Source organism: Notechis scutatus, chromosome 1 (assembly GCF_049901735.1).
Source record: "Notechis scutatus isolate UNSWTSFEM ecotype Mainland chromosome 1, rNotScu1.2, whole genome shotgun sequence".
NCBI lineage: Eukaryota > Metazoa > Chordata > Lepidosauria > Squamata > Elapidae > Notechis > Notechis scutatus.
This window is the reverse complement of record NC_142009.1, coordinates 314960696-314975705: the sequence shown is the minus strand read 5'-3', so window position 1 is coordinate 314975705 and position 15010 is coordinate 314960696. Positions and strand designations below refer to the sequence as shown.

The 15010-nt window shown below is 37.7% G+C and overlaps 1 protein-coding gene across 2 annotated transcripts in view; it reads right to left on the bottom strand.

Moving 5' to 3' along the window:
* Positions 1-2202: 2202 nt before the first annotated feature.
* RTN1 (reticulon 1) overlaps positions 2203-15010 on the bottom strand; it is a 129694-nt gene continuing 116886 nt past the window's right edge. For both annotated transcript variants that reach the window (XM_026670065.2, XM_026670066.2), the window contains 6 exons: positions 10663-10870; positions 9759-9897; positions 8272-8341; positions 7116-7162; positions 4458-4516; positions 2203-3616 (listed from right to left, as the gene is read on the bottom strand). In XM_026670065.2, coding sequence (XP_026525850.2) covers positions 3574-3616; positions 4458-4516; positions 7116-7162; positions 8272-8341; positions 9759-9897; positions 10663-10870 — 566 coding nt within the window. In that variant the 3' untranslated portion in view covers positions 2203-3573. The remainder of the gene's footprint in view (positions 3617-4457; positions 4517-7115; positions 7163-8271; positions 8342-9758; positions 9898-10662; positions 10871-15010) is intronic.

The following is a 15010-nucleotide window of genomic DNA, read 5'->3' as shown; positions in this document are numbered from 1 at the left end:
TGTAGCTGTGATGAAGACTTTTCCTTTGCATGCAACGCATATTAAAAGGGGTGGACTCCAGTTGTGCAGGCACAGCTGCCATCTTGGCTTTTTCACTTCTCTCTGGATATTCCTGCAGCTCATGTACCTCTGTTGGAAGGGGAACCCACAATTGGGCCCTCTTTGATCATTATATCAAATCAGATTTTTGTATTAAAACACCGACAACATGACATCTTCAGGGAGCTTCTGTATCACCTGCTAACTAGAGGCTGCTGCTGCTTTAAGAAACAAAGGACATGAACACTTTGCCTTCAGCTGACTTTCATCCTACTGGATGAAAGCTTGTGCTCATGTCTTCCTATTTTGTTTCGGCAGTGGAGTTCCCTCATACTGGATGGCACAAGTGTAGTGCACTCTGCTGAATGGCCTGGAGGTAAGCTTGCTGGCAATGGGTTGCCCTGTTTCTGTTGGCCATCTGAGGACACAGTAGACATACCTACAGCTATGGTTCCAGATTGATTCTGGGGAACTATTCAACTATTGGCAGTAGGAGGATCAGGGCTTTCCCCACTACCAAATTGTCATCTCTTCCACTTGGTCAACCATTAGAGGAAAGGTTATATGGAGGGAAAGAAGAATGGGGAGATCTTTTGGGTGCCAGTTCAACCACCAAGAAATTCTCGTTCCCCCCCACCAAAGGAAAGGAACCAAAGGGATAAGAAAGGAAGTAGATAACCAGTAAAGAAATTGGTTATTCTCTGCCCACATTTTTACCTGGGGAAAGGAGAAACGGAAAGAAGTGTCAGAAGCAGCTTTCATGTCAGGAGCTGCCTCCAAACAAAACATCCCTGCCATTTCTCTCCTTCCTTCCTCTACCCCAGGGTGGGCAACTATGGCCCTTTTATGAATTATGGACTTCAACTCCCAGGAATTCCTGAGCAAGCCATGCTTGCTCAGGAATTCTGGGAGTTGAAGTCCATAATTCATAAAGGGGCCATTGCCCACCCTGCTCTACCCATACTCCCGGTACAAACAGAAAACTGCTTCATTGCTGAAGCAGAACAAGGATGGAAGAACCTTATTCAACATTTTTTTTGAGAAGACATACTTCTTGATCAGCTCCTGAACTAGATGACAGCATTTAATGCTGCTGTGCATAATAGGTACAGAAACAAACATCACAGTCTATCCTCATTTCATTACTGAAAATAAGTGCTTGGAAAACTAACAGAAACTTTTGCAGGATTCACTTTGACGAAAAATATATTTGTACTGATTGCAAATGGTAGTATTAGTATATTTTTTCATAAAAATATACTAATGTATATAACTCTTGTGTGTTATCTAGAACAGAGGTCTCCAACCCTGGGCAGTGGACTGGTACCAGTCTGTATCCTTTTAGATACTGGGCCACCCAAGTGGCAGCAAGTCAACAAAGCTGCATCTGCAGGATCTAAGTTGAACCACCTGGCTCATGAAAAAATTGTCTTCCACGAAACTGGTCTCTGGTGGCAGAAAGGTTGGGGATCCAGAGCATGAGCTGAAAGTTAAACCATGTAACATTACACAGTTGAAGAAACTTGGGAAAAATATTTATAGTATTCAATGGATTAATATCCTTTCCCTCTAAACGTACAAGTTTAATCCCCATTTTCTTCTGGATAACATGTGTTTTAAAAAGTGAGCCTTAAACCTACTTCAAGTCAGTGTAAACAATGCTGAATTAGACACACCCATGGTCTGGCTTATAAGGCAATTTTTTATGTTCCTATTTTACAAAATGGGATATTTTTCTTGATATACGTATGAAATTGTTTATCCAATTTATTAAAAAGACACGATTCCAAAATATTTAATACATTCTTCAGACTGCAATTCTATGTTTCTCTCATAATACATAGCACTAAGTCACAAAACATCAATGTGATAAAAATGGGCATGTCTATTGTACTGGCATGTACGTCTGTAAATCATTTTTGACAGCAATCTCCAGATCCAGTTATGAACTAGCTTCCCTGGGAATTGGAATGAATAAAACTAGATTTCTGAAAAATACTATCTAGTCCCAGTGCTGCTCAGAAAATGTTACCTGTTAAAAGCAGATTCCTCAGTAGAATCCAAGAGCTATTAGCAATTTTGTGAGACAGAAAGCAGTACAATATATAAATTCATAGTATTTATGTGATAATGACTGCGAGCAAAATGGCAAGACGACCTTCCTTTTAACATTTAGTAACATTTATTTCTGCATTCAGTATCAAGTACATAAGTGCAAATATTTAAGAATCCATAATTAAATCCTACAGAGAACGTCATACAAATTTGTGATACATATTACAAGCTGGAAGTTTTAATTTTCCCATACATGTAATCAGACCACTGATCCTTAAAGAGCAAATAAAAAAACAAAACCAAAAAAGAAAACAAAAGGTACTGGGTGTGTAGGTTTTATTTTCAATTTCTTAAGAGAGTTATACAAAATGAATTATGCCATTTAAGTACTGATTGCTCCTTGGCTTGTTTTTTAATTAGATGTGCCAAAATAGAAACAATGACACTTGAAGACTCAGTCTATGATTCTAAATAGTCAAGATAAAGCCAACCAGCAAACCCAGTGGACGTAGAAGCAAAACTGCATCAGTGCACTAAGCAGGAAAGCCCTAGTCACATGTAACATTCAGAGTTATTTAAGCGATGCTGATAGAAGAAATAATAGTAGAAGCACTAGATAATAAAAAATTGAAAGTTCAATAGTAACTTTAGGTTCTCACCATCATGCACTTAAGAAGCAACACAAGAACCACACCTAGAACACTTTTCTCTTTACTATACTTTAGTGCTTGACACACATGATTGCAAATAGTCTAAGATAGTACAGAAACAGCAGGAGAAGTATGGGGGAGAGAAGCTGTTTCATTATTTCACATCTCTGAGATCATGGTGTTTGACAGAAAGAAGAGTGAAGACAAATATAACACATTCAGAGCAATGGTGTCATTCCAGCAGCACCCTCACTACATTGAATCCAAACTTCCGTTTTTCCCCCCAGGATGGAACTGGAAAAGAAAAAAAAAGTTCTGCAAATTTGAAGCAGAAGCTGGCTGTGCACAGTGCTGATTGGCTGCTTTCTCATGATGTCACCCAAATGTTCTCTTTGCAATCCCTAAAATAACTTTACATTTTCAAAGAAGTGGTATGTTGTATGGATATATAGCTGGCTATATAAAAAGAAATGAACAAAAATCCATGGATATTTATGCAGTGCTCTCATTTTTTGGATAGCCGGAAAGCCAGCCTGAAGAATAGGGAAGAAAAAAACTAAAGGCAGGTAATGAGCCCATTTTCCTGGCATTTATGCCTTATTTTGGTTGTGAATTTCAGAGAAAGCCAGGCTCGACCTATGATTGTGGGGCATGCTGCAGCCCTGACTTTTTCTATTTTACATCTGCCTTCACCCAGAGAGAAAGAGAGAGAGCAAGCAAGAAAAAGAGAGATGAATAATAAATTATAAGTAAAAAGAACAGAGCTGTTTTCATCCCAGACTCTCTTATCATTCACTCCTGTAGTTGATAGATTCTTGCTGCTATACTTTTACTCAGCCTTCCTCTTAGCGCCTGGGATTTTGGCTTGGATTCTGGAGGTTGAAAAAATAAGATTACAAAAAAATGAAAATTAGACACGCAGAATAGCTATTTCACTACATAATTAATTTTCTCTGCTTGAAACTAATCCTCAGGTAGAATTTCTTTCACTCAGAAACATTCATTATGAGCTACAGTCATCATAAATGGAAATAGCTTCTTTTCTATTTAAAACCTGGATGGTTTCACAATCTCTGATGAATCTTTTTTGAATTATTTCTAGAGCATTGCACACCCCTAAAAGAAAGTACATCAACAGATGAAACTTAGAGGAATAATTATTTTCCAGGGCAGCAGGAAACATTTTGCTGTAGAAGTATAAGGAATGTTTAAGGAGGTGTTATCTCTAATAGTTGCAAGAGGTGAATCAGGAAAGGATTTTTTAGGAAATTTGGGGCATTAAAAATAATGTAGTGATCTGGAACAGTGCAGGAGTATATGATCACCCATAGAGCTATAGTTATCACTCCTTAATGTAATATTGTCATTATGTCCTAAATCAGGACAGAATACATCTTAAATCTGCAAAAACTACTGTACACATTACTCAAACTGCAAATTGGAGCCAGATGCAAAACTGACTTCAAATTAAAATACAGACATTTTAATACCTAACCTCAGCTGAGGTAAGGAAGAAGTTACTATCCAAAAGCTTTCTTTATATTAGCTGTCTTCTTGGGAGGTGGGGGTGGAGGGGTAACTTTTTGGTTGCTAAGTAGTTGCTGCTCTAAGAAACTGCATGACACAGACTTCGATGTCCCTAATACTAATCATATAGAAATCTAGCAACAGTATTCTATTCATCCTGACATTAAATAACTTGACAATACTCACTTTGCCACAACAGTATTTATGTGGGTCCTCACAAGCCCCAAGTATTGATCAATCTGTGCCTGAAAAAGAAAGAAGAAATCAGTGGGGAATCAACTACATTGATATATGCATTATTATATTTTACAGAGGTGATTTTACCAAGCTCTTAACATGTTTGTCTGCCATACTCTCCAAGACAGTTAAAATTTGCAACAACGTTTATGAAAATATTGTTACAATCAATCAAGAGGAAAAATACACTCATTATAAAGTATACATTATTTTCCAATCCTATGGACAATATTGTCATTAATTATTAATTATGCATCAGGGATAAACCCAAACCAGGTAGCAGGTAATAAACAAACATAAAAAATTGGTATCTGAAGTGGCAATCTTATAATCATGGAATCAATTATTAACCAATCCATCATCCTCCACTTAGACACGAACAACTCTAATAAACAATTTGGTTTCAGAAAAAAACTACCCTGTAATCTGCAACTCTTACACTGCAAAAACATATGGACTACACAACTCGATCAAGGCAAAGCAATAGACGCAATCTACATAGACTTCTGTAAAGCCTTTGATTCAGTGGTACATGACAAACTACTCCTAAAACTAAAATCTTACGATATCTCTGGACACCTGTATAACTGGATAGAAGCATTCCTGTCAAACAGACAACAAATGGTCAAAATTGGGAGCGTCCTATCAAATTCTCTACCAGTCAACAGTGGTGCCCCCCAAGGCAGTGTTCTAGGACCAACTCTTTTCATACTCTACATAAATGACCTCTGTGATCATATTAAGAGCAACTGCGTTCTCTTCGCTGATGATTTAAAGCTATTCAACACTACAGACAATACTGCTACCCTTCAAAAAGACCTTGACTATGTATCAGAATGGTCAAACAAATGGCAACTTCAAATCTCAACAAATAAATGATCTGTCTTACATATTGGCAAAAAAATAATAATCAGAAAATACAGGCTGAATAGTCAAGACCTTGCTGATGATCCAAACTCTGTCAAGGATCTTGGACTACTCATCTCTAATGATCTAAGTTCTAGAGCCCACTGTAACTACATAGCCAAAAAGGCATTAAGAGTTGTTAACCTAATCCTACGTAGCTTTTTCTCTGGTAATATCACACTACTAACTAGAGCATACAAAACATTTGCTCGACCAATACTCGAATACAGCTCATCAGTCTGGAACCCACATTATGTATCTGATATTAACACAGTTGAGAAAGTCCAGAAATATTTCACAAGAGTTCTCCACCCCTCTACTCGTTACAGAATACCTTATGCCACCAGACTTGAAATTCTAGATCTAGAAAACCTAGAACTACACCGCCTTCGGTCCGATCTAAGTATAGTATATAAAATTATACATTGCAATGTCCTACCTGTCAACGAATACTTCAGCTTCAACCACAATAATACAATAGCAAACAACAGATACAAACTCAAGGTTAATCACACAAAACTTGATTGAAGGAAATACGACTTCAGCAACAGAGTGGTCAATGTCTGGAATACTCTACCTGACTCTGTGGTTTCTTCCCCAAACCCCAAAAACGTTAATCTTAGACTGTTTACTATTGACCTCACCCCTTTCCTAAGAGGTCTGTAGGGGGCGTGCATAAGAGCACCAACGTGCCTACCATCCCTGTCCTATTGTTTCTCTTATTTTTCTTATTTTTCTTATATGCATCCATGTATTCATAACTGTTTTTACTTATACCTATTATCTTGTAAGCAATTGACAAACCAAATAAATAAATGAATGAATGAATGAATGAATGAATGAATGAATAATTTACTTGGGCGAAAACAGACTGAATTCACAAATTGACACTTAAAAAGGCAATTTACAGAATCTATTGGGAGATGATTTCAGCCTCCCAGATAGTCTTATTATGGTAACTATTGCTGAATGAAGGAAACATTCAATATCAAACTGCTGACATATGAATTATCTGTAAGTTCATAGATGAATCAAAATGAACTAGCACAATTTTATCCCATTACCCATCCACATCCCAGGATGCTTGTGCTATTAATTCATGGTAATTGAGATTGTTTTACATGCATTAAGTGTTAAGATGATTATAATAGTTTATATCTTCACATTTAATTTTCAAGAACACAAGAGACATACAGATATTTTTTTCCAACAATGAAGTGTGTATAAACAAACACACATGCAAACATGAACCAACCACTTAAGCCAATGCTGTATTTTTCAAGTGGACTTTAGTCCACAAAAACTGATACAAAACAAAACAAAAACTTGGAAACATTTGAAATGACACAAAACTATTTTTGCTACAGCAGATTAACATGATCTCTCCTGGAATCTATCAGGTACCAGTATATTACTGGCAAAAAAAAAAGCCAAGATGGCAATTTTAGCAATGCAATCAAAGCTCACCACTGGGGCTATGCATGTTGATGCCTCATACATGTTTAATCTTAAACAGATTTTACAACTGTTCAAACCCCACAGGAACTTGAATAACCTGTGCATGTACAAAGATATTAATGGGACATATATGTATATTAAAATCTAATAATGGGTACTACTGACCTTTCCCCTAGCTGCTTATCCATTTACATAGGTATTACCGATCAAAATGAAATCCATGCATTAAACTTTCTTACATACCTGATACTTGTCATATACCACAGGTAGAGTAAACATTGAGACCACAGCTAGACAGGAGAGAGAAAAATGTTTTAAGCATATTTGAAAGTACACACTTGTCTCCATCATTAAAAGGCATAACAACGCTGAAGAATGATTACTATCCCTTTTCAAGATTCTACTATCTTATCTTTAGCAACTGAGATATTTCTAGAAATCCAAGTGGTTATTTTTTCCTGAATTCACAAGATTTGACAGTTCTCTTCCTTGCTACATTCTTGTAAAAATGGTAAATTATGCTCATTAACATGGACATCCTAAACTGTAATTAATATTGATTAATGCCTCTTTTTATTGAATTGTCTAAGTTATCTAAATATTAAACTGTTAATAATCTTCAATCAATACTGAACAAATAATTATTGTATTGAAACAATGTAATGTATGAAGATGTACAATAATCTAGTATAACATTATACAGACCAAGTAGAGCAGGGGTCCCCAACCACGGTCCGCGGACCGGCACCGTCCGTGGAACAAGTCCTACCGGGCGCTGGTTGCTTGGCGCCGCCATCTTTTTTGACGAAAACTGCTTCGGTGAGCTTTTCCGGGTAGAAAGCCATATCTACCCGGAAAAGCTCACCGAAGCGCTGGCACTGCCATCTTTTTGATGAAAAGTGCTTCCGGTGAGGTCACCGGAAGCACTTTTTCATCAAAAAGATGGCGGCGCCCACCTGATGCTGGTACCGGGCCGCGGCGCCCAGCTAATGCCGGTACCGGGCGCGGCATAAAAGGTTGGGGATCACTGAAGTAGAGGATGTGATAACATGATAATTACTTCACTATTATAACTGTACTATTATAATTACTTTAGTATGTGAATCTGAGAAGTTGGGATTAGGGGAACTGAGGAAAAAAAGAGATTGGAAATATAATGTAAGAATAAAATCTGAGTCTCCTGAATTAAAACTTCTATCATCATTATGGGCATATCAGCCATGAAAATAAATTTGAAAGTACCAGAAGTGTTAAATAACAAACATGTACAGTACTTTCTTAAGGAATTACAGAAAAAAACAATTGACAAAGAGAGAGGGACATATTTTACTGAAACTATTCAATCTATTTTTACCACAAAATTATCATGATACAAATTAAAAGAAATGATTAATTTTACCCATTATCAGGAGAGTTAGGCCATTGAAGAGAGCTCCAACGTAAGTCAACAACCACATTAGTACTGCAAACTGAATTGGAAATACAAGAATTAAATTTCCACAATCACACCAGACTACCAACATAATAATAAGGGATATTGGAAAGTTTAGATGTAATGCTTCAGTTTGCCCATTATTATTTCATTAAATACATTTAATTATATTTTTGAGATGATCATTCTGGTGTAAACAAAGCTTTGTGGTCAGTAGTTAATTGGGTATAAATCTAAATCTTATCTTGAATTCCTAGAGGGAGGGAGGGAGGGAGGGAGAGAGGGAAGGAAGGAAGGAAGGAAGGAAGGAAGGAAGGAAGGAAGGAAGGAAGGAAGGAAGGAAGGAAGGAAGGAAGGAAAGCATTTCTATCTTTCTGAATCCTTAAGAGTTATATATTTCCCTCACATTTTTCTCTTCCTTGCAAGCAAAGGAAAACATAAAACTATCATGTTATCAAGTAAATTAGCATTTATGTGTTATTGCAAGGAGATGTGAGGAGGGGGGATGAGCTTATCTTGAGCATGGTATCTGAGAAATAAAAAAGCCATTTGTACATATTTCAGTAACCATGGGATTGCATTCTAAATGAGCATATTTTAAATTCTTGCTTGCTTTTAAGTAACATTAATGTTCATCCAATTTCTAAAAATTGATTACTTTAATACAGACTCTATTATGCCTTGAAATTTTAAACTTCCACTTTAAAAAAACCCATAAACTTTATTTCTTTTAACTGAGGACTAGTGTGCTCTAGTTGGTATGGACGAGGACTGGGAAGAAGTAAATCCATTCCCAGCCACAGAAAGCTGCAAAGTTAATGCGGAGATAAAAATGGGAAAAAAGAGCTCCCTAAAAGCTGCCTTGAGCTTCTGTAAAAAAAAATGGAATGCTGATCATTCATGTTCATTTTATTTATGCATAAATAAAATGAACATGAATGAAAAAACGATGTGAACTCTGGGCTCTCAAATCCTAGAGTGTGTTTCAGTGTTTGGAAAGGGAGATGTCCATCCTTTTGGATTTTTTTTTTACTTCAAACTCAGTAGAAGAATGAGTTGGGCAAAATTAACATATTTGCTACATGACAAGAGTTTATAGAGCTGAGGGTTTTTTAAAGCACATTATGACACATTCTGAAAGCTAACAAGAAACAGTGCAGGGGAAAAAAATCAATTCAAACTGATTGCAATAAGAATGTGTTATAATTGCAAACTGCTCTTTTTTTTAAGCATCAATCTGATCACCATGATACCTCATGACATTGAATCCTACTTGTTAATTATATATTGATTTTCTCAAAAGAAATATTTTATTTCTCCAGTATTAGCCATAATGATGTCCTTTGAAAACCTTAAAGGAATCAATATGAGAACTCAGGGAATGTAGGTCTTCCATCACAAACCTGAAGTTGTCCCTTCTCTAAATCCCCGTGCCTGTTTGGTGGGTCACCTACCTTTAAGGAATCTACCAGATCCTGGACCAGAAAAAGCCGCCTAAGTTCTTTGACTGTGCTGTTCACGTAGGACTGGAGGCAATCTGTGTATTTCTGAATCTGTTCCTGGGAGAGAGACATTTCCATTTCCAAGTAGTTTCTGTTGAAAAAGAAAAAGCCTAACTCAGATTTCACCAGCTGAATTCTTCTCTCTTATACAGAACCTTTGGATTGCAGACTAAAACATGCCAACTATAGGGACAAACTGCTTCTTTCATTTATTTATTTAAAATCATTTCTCTCTTATTTTTATACCATGTATTCTGTTTAGAGAAGATAGTTTTCAACTGGGGGAAAAAGTAAAGAGGATAAAGTGTTAATTCCAGGGGCAAATGCAATATAAATGGACCCAAAAAAGCCTGGGTAAATAAAAATATTATTAGCCATTCACAGGGTTGGTATCTGGTTCCTGATGCATACTGCCAGTAAATTTTATATATATGATTGTTGTCCATATGAAGTTGAGAAAAGCTTGAAGAAGGATGGATTTTAAGGTTTATCATCAATGATACTGGGCAGCTTTTCCTCCATAACAATTTTTGTTTGCATGAAAACAGTAAAATCTATTGTTTAGATTTGGGCTATCTATAAATACGGCAGGAAAACAACACAGTCTGGAGTCACTTTCCTTTTGACTTGACTGATCCCACTCACCCAACCTCAACAGTTGGCCAGTTAAACCTTAAACACTCATATATGGATATTTAGCCCAAAAGTTAATGTGAAATACTAGTTATTGCTAATTGAGTTGGCAAACAATTCAATCGTATTCAGTCAATTCGACTGAAATGGCGACTTCATTTCTCTAAAAATACTTTTAACTTTTTACCAATTGTTCACTTAGAAACAACCAGAGAGCACTCACTTGAATGGGTGTCCTTCATCGGTTTTTTGCACAGCCTGTAACACGGATTTGTAGATTCTGAAACTGATGGTGGCTGAGAGAGCTGCTAATGCCAAGTAAGCAATTACACTGACAACACTGAACTGGGTTAGTGAGAACAATAACAGCAGGATGCTTCCAAACATGATCCCAGTCTGCTTGATGTCACGCCAGTATAAGAGATCAATAGCTGGAGGATGAAAGGCAAACAATAAATTCTCCAATCGTACCATCAGAGACTGCCATTACACATTCATGCATATTGAACATTATGGCAAAGTTACAGCACGGTTTAATGATTATAGGAGTATAAAGAATGCCTAGCAGTCCGATCCTACACAGAGTTAGAGTGCCAAGCGAAATTAATTTGTGGTGTTTTATTGGGAAGATAACCAAGATGTTAATACCTTTTTCTGCTTTCTTCTTCTGCTATGCTTTAATGCAGGTTTGTCAAACTCAATTTCATTGAGGGCCGCATCAGGGTTGTGTTTGACCTCCGGGGGCGGCATGGCGTGTGTGTCCAGGGTTGGTATGGCCAGCTCAACATCACTCGTGTGATCAAATGCCACTTTTGCTAATAATTTGTTTTGCTAACATTCTGCCAGAGAAAACAGAACTTACGAGGGTCGCACACAGCCCTCCTGGGCTCCGTTTTCAGCTTTGATGGCCTTCTGCAGCCCTTTGCCAGCAAAAATGGAGCTCATGAGGGCGCGAGCTGTTTTCACTGGCAGATCCCTGCAGGAGGCCGTCGCAGCCAAAAACAGAGCCCGGGAGGACCACACATGACCCTCTCGGGCTCGAGCTCCTTTTGCTGGCAGAGGCACCATGGGCCAGTTCTTTTCTATTTCCAGGGCACCCCTGTGGGCCAGATCTAAGCATGGATCCAGCCGCCGGGCCTTGAATTTGACACCCCTGTTTTAATGTGTAACATTATTTTTAAAATGTAAATTCTCCTTGCTTAGGATGTGAATCCTCATGCACATTGGCGAACTGTTTTTGTGCTTTCAAACAATAATCGTTTTAGGAACACAAGAGCCAGAGTGATTTAGCTCAAATATGCTATTTACTTGCTTTGTTCTAGAAATTAGCACATTTCCAAAAACAAAGAACTGTGGGAGTAAATTTAGATTGTTTAATTAAGGTCGAAAATACCCAGGAAAAATAACAGGGAAACAATAAAGAAAGATTGGGGCTTTTCCAGAAATAGTTTTATTGAAGATACAAAATTAACCATCAACTTCAGAACACATTGTCAGGAAAGTTTATACAGGAGACTCTTGGCTACTTATGGATATGATGAGATCAAATTACCATGAAATTGTCAAAACTTGTGGAAGATGGAAAATGCATTGTCTACATCAATAAAGCAGGAGAACCTAGTACACTAACAACAATGATATAGAGAGTAGAGATGTTCTGAAAGTGGGACTATTGAATCAAAAAAGCAGTCAGAGCCTATGTTCCGATACAGTAACTGAGGACACCTATGTTCATAGATATGTCCTTTAATTCCTATTCCCGCCTCCCCTAATGATTTTTATTTGTATATTGTGATTAGCCATTTTATTAAGGAGGCACTGTGCTCTCAAAAGACTAACCAATTAATGAAGTTGCAGATTTAGTATTAGATTAGGCCCGTGATGGCGAACCTATGCCATATGTGACAGAAGTGGTATGCAGAGCCATCTCTCTGGGCACGTCAGCCGTCGCCCATTGCTCTTCTGGGTTCCGGCACACATGTGTGCACATCAGAAAGCTGCTCTTCTGGTTTCCAGTGTGCACGCACACGTGCGCATGTGTGTACACACACTCCTGTTTTGGCACTTGGTGCCGAAAAGGTTAGCCACCACTTGCCTCTTGAAAAAGCACCCTTGGGACAATCATGACCTGGATGATTGAGAATCTCCATAGAGAGGGAGTGAAAGATTACTTGCTGCTGAGATCCCCTCTTCTGTCTAGATTGAGTAGGGATCAAGAAGATTGCCTGGTCTGGCCTGCACTCTGGACCCCTTGCCAGTGTCATTTTTCTGGGTTGGGACAGGTACCTATTACTACAGGTAGTCCTCAACTTACAACAGTGCATTTAGTGACCATCTGAAATTGGCACTGAAAAAAATGATTTATGACCGTTTTTCACAATTGCAACCATTACTACATCCTCATGGTCATGTGATCAAAACGCTTGGCAACCAACTCATGCTTATGACAGTTCCTGTGTTCCCGGTTCATGTGATCACCTTTTGCAACCTTCTGACAAGCAAAGTCAATGGGAAAGCCAGATTCACTTAACACTGTTACTAACTTAACAACTGCAGTGATTCACTTAACAATGGTCGCAAGAAAGGTCATAAAATGGGACAAAACTCACTTAACAAATGTTTCACTTTACAATAGAAATGTTGGGCTCAAATGTGGTCATAAGACTACCTGTACTAGGCACAGCACCACCAAACCAGACGTTTCCCCTCCCGAGTCACTGGCTGCTTAGCATGCATAGAGACAGTGGTGGGATTCATTTTTTTTTACTACCGGTTCTGTGGGCATGGCTTGGTGGGCGTGGCAGGAGAAAGATACTGTAAAATCTCCAGTCAGAGGTGGTATTTGCCGGTTTTCTGAACTACTCAAAATTTCCACTATCGGTTCTCCAGAACTGTTCAGAACCTGCTGAATACCATCTCTGCGTAGAGAGTGGCAGTGAGGCAAGGACTGTTATTTGAGAGTGCAAACAGGCATGATATTAGTGATGAGCCAGTTGGCAACATATATTTAGACTTTGACAAATCCTTCTACTCAAAATTTTGGGGAAAATTAAAAGTTATATTTTAAGAAGGTAGGAGTGTAATGGTCTATGGGAATGTCCTCAGGAGATAGGAAGAGCTGCAACCTCATAGACAACCATCATGCAAAAGGTATTTCAGTCCTCAGAAGAAAAGTAGGGTGGAAAGCATCTCAGAATGGTCCTTCCTATTTTTTTGGAAAGTAAAAGTAAAGGAGCAGAGAAGTGCTTTTAGACTTGTAAGATTCTATCACTGTAACTTTGGAAAAAATGTAGTGTAAATTAATATTCATGGTTTGTGCTTCTTGTCTCCAAGGAGCCAACATGGAGACAGATTGCAGGGGGTAAGGACAGAAATAGACCAAGGAGATAAACATAGCTTAAGTCCAGATCAAGTAGCAAATATATATAATGTAGTTCAGAGACATCTCCTTAATTCACAAGGGTATAAAAAGGGGAATAAGTACATCACAATCAGATTTGCAAAATTCTCAACAAAAGTAGTTTTAGAGGTGATTCTTGGTCTGCTCTACTTGATGGGACTGCCATAGATGGTAGGAATCACAAGTAAATGGACATTAAGATGTTACTTCTAGAAATAAGAGGACTCTCTATAATATATTCTAACTACTCCTAACCAAGTAAACGCCCATGACATTAAAATTTCTGAATCATTTGTTTGCATTATATCTTTTTTTCAGATTTTATCATGTGCTTGTTTATATATATATTTAAAGAGATCAATCAATTAAAAAGCAAAAATAGAACATTCCTTGAGAGGCCCAAAATATGAAATATTTTTTATGAATTAATTTCATTTTTAAATCATAAGCATATTTGACATTTCAAAGCTGAGTGGAAGTTTTCAAGAACCATGCTTAGTATATCTGGACCCTAAAATGTGACAAGATCTCAATGGTGGTACATATATGTTCTATGTTCTTCACAAGATTCAGGGAGAGCATAGAATTGCCATCTAACTTTTTTATGTCAAACCCTTCTCCAATATCCAACAAGTGGTACTAATTTTTTATTTTGTTTATGGTGGTTTTTTTCCTTCTGAGAGTTCAGGGCAGTGTGCATGCAGTGTCCTCATACTTCTCCTTGTAACAATTCTATGACATAAGTTTGGCTGTGCCAGAAAGAAGAGTTTCAAATTATCCAGGGATAAGTTCTAAAGTCAAGTGAGGGTTTGAACCAGATATTTCCTGATCCAAGTACAATGCACTACACTACAGATAATATTTTTGAAAACATCATTGCAAGTGAGCTTAGCAAATGGCTTTCATTAAAGGGAACCACCAGAGTTGTTTAGCTAAAAGTCTATAGAGATTCTTAGTCATTCAGGTCAAGGTTGTCCTAAAGGTGCTTTTTCAGAAGGCAACTGGACTTTCTTGGTTTTTTTCTTTTGAAGACATTTCATTTCTCATCCAAGAAGCTGCTTCAGCTCTAACAGGACAGTGCGGAATGGAAGGATTTATGAATATTCCCACTGTCCTGTCGTAGCTTAAAAAGCTTCTTGGACCAGAAGTGAAACGTCTTCAAAAGAAAAAA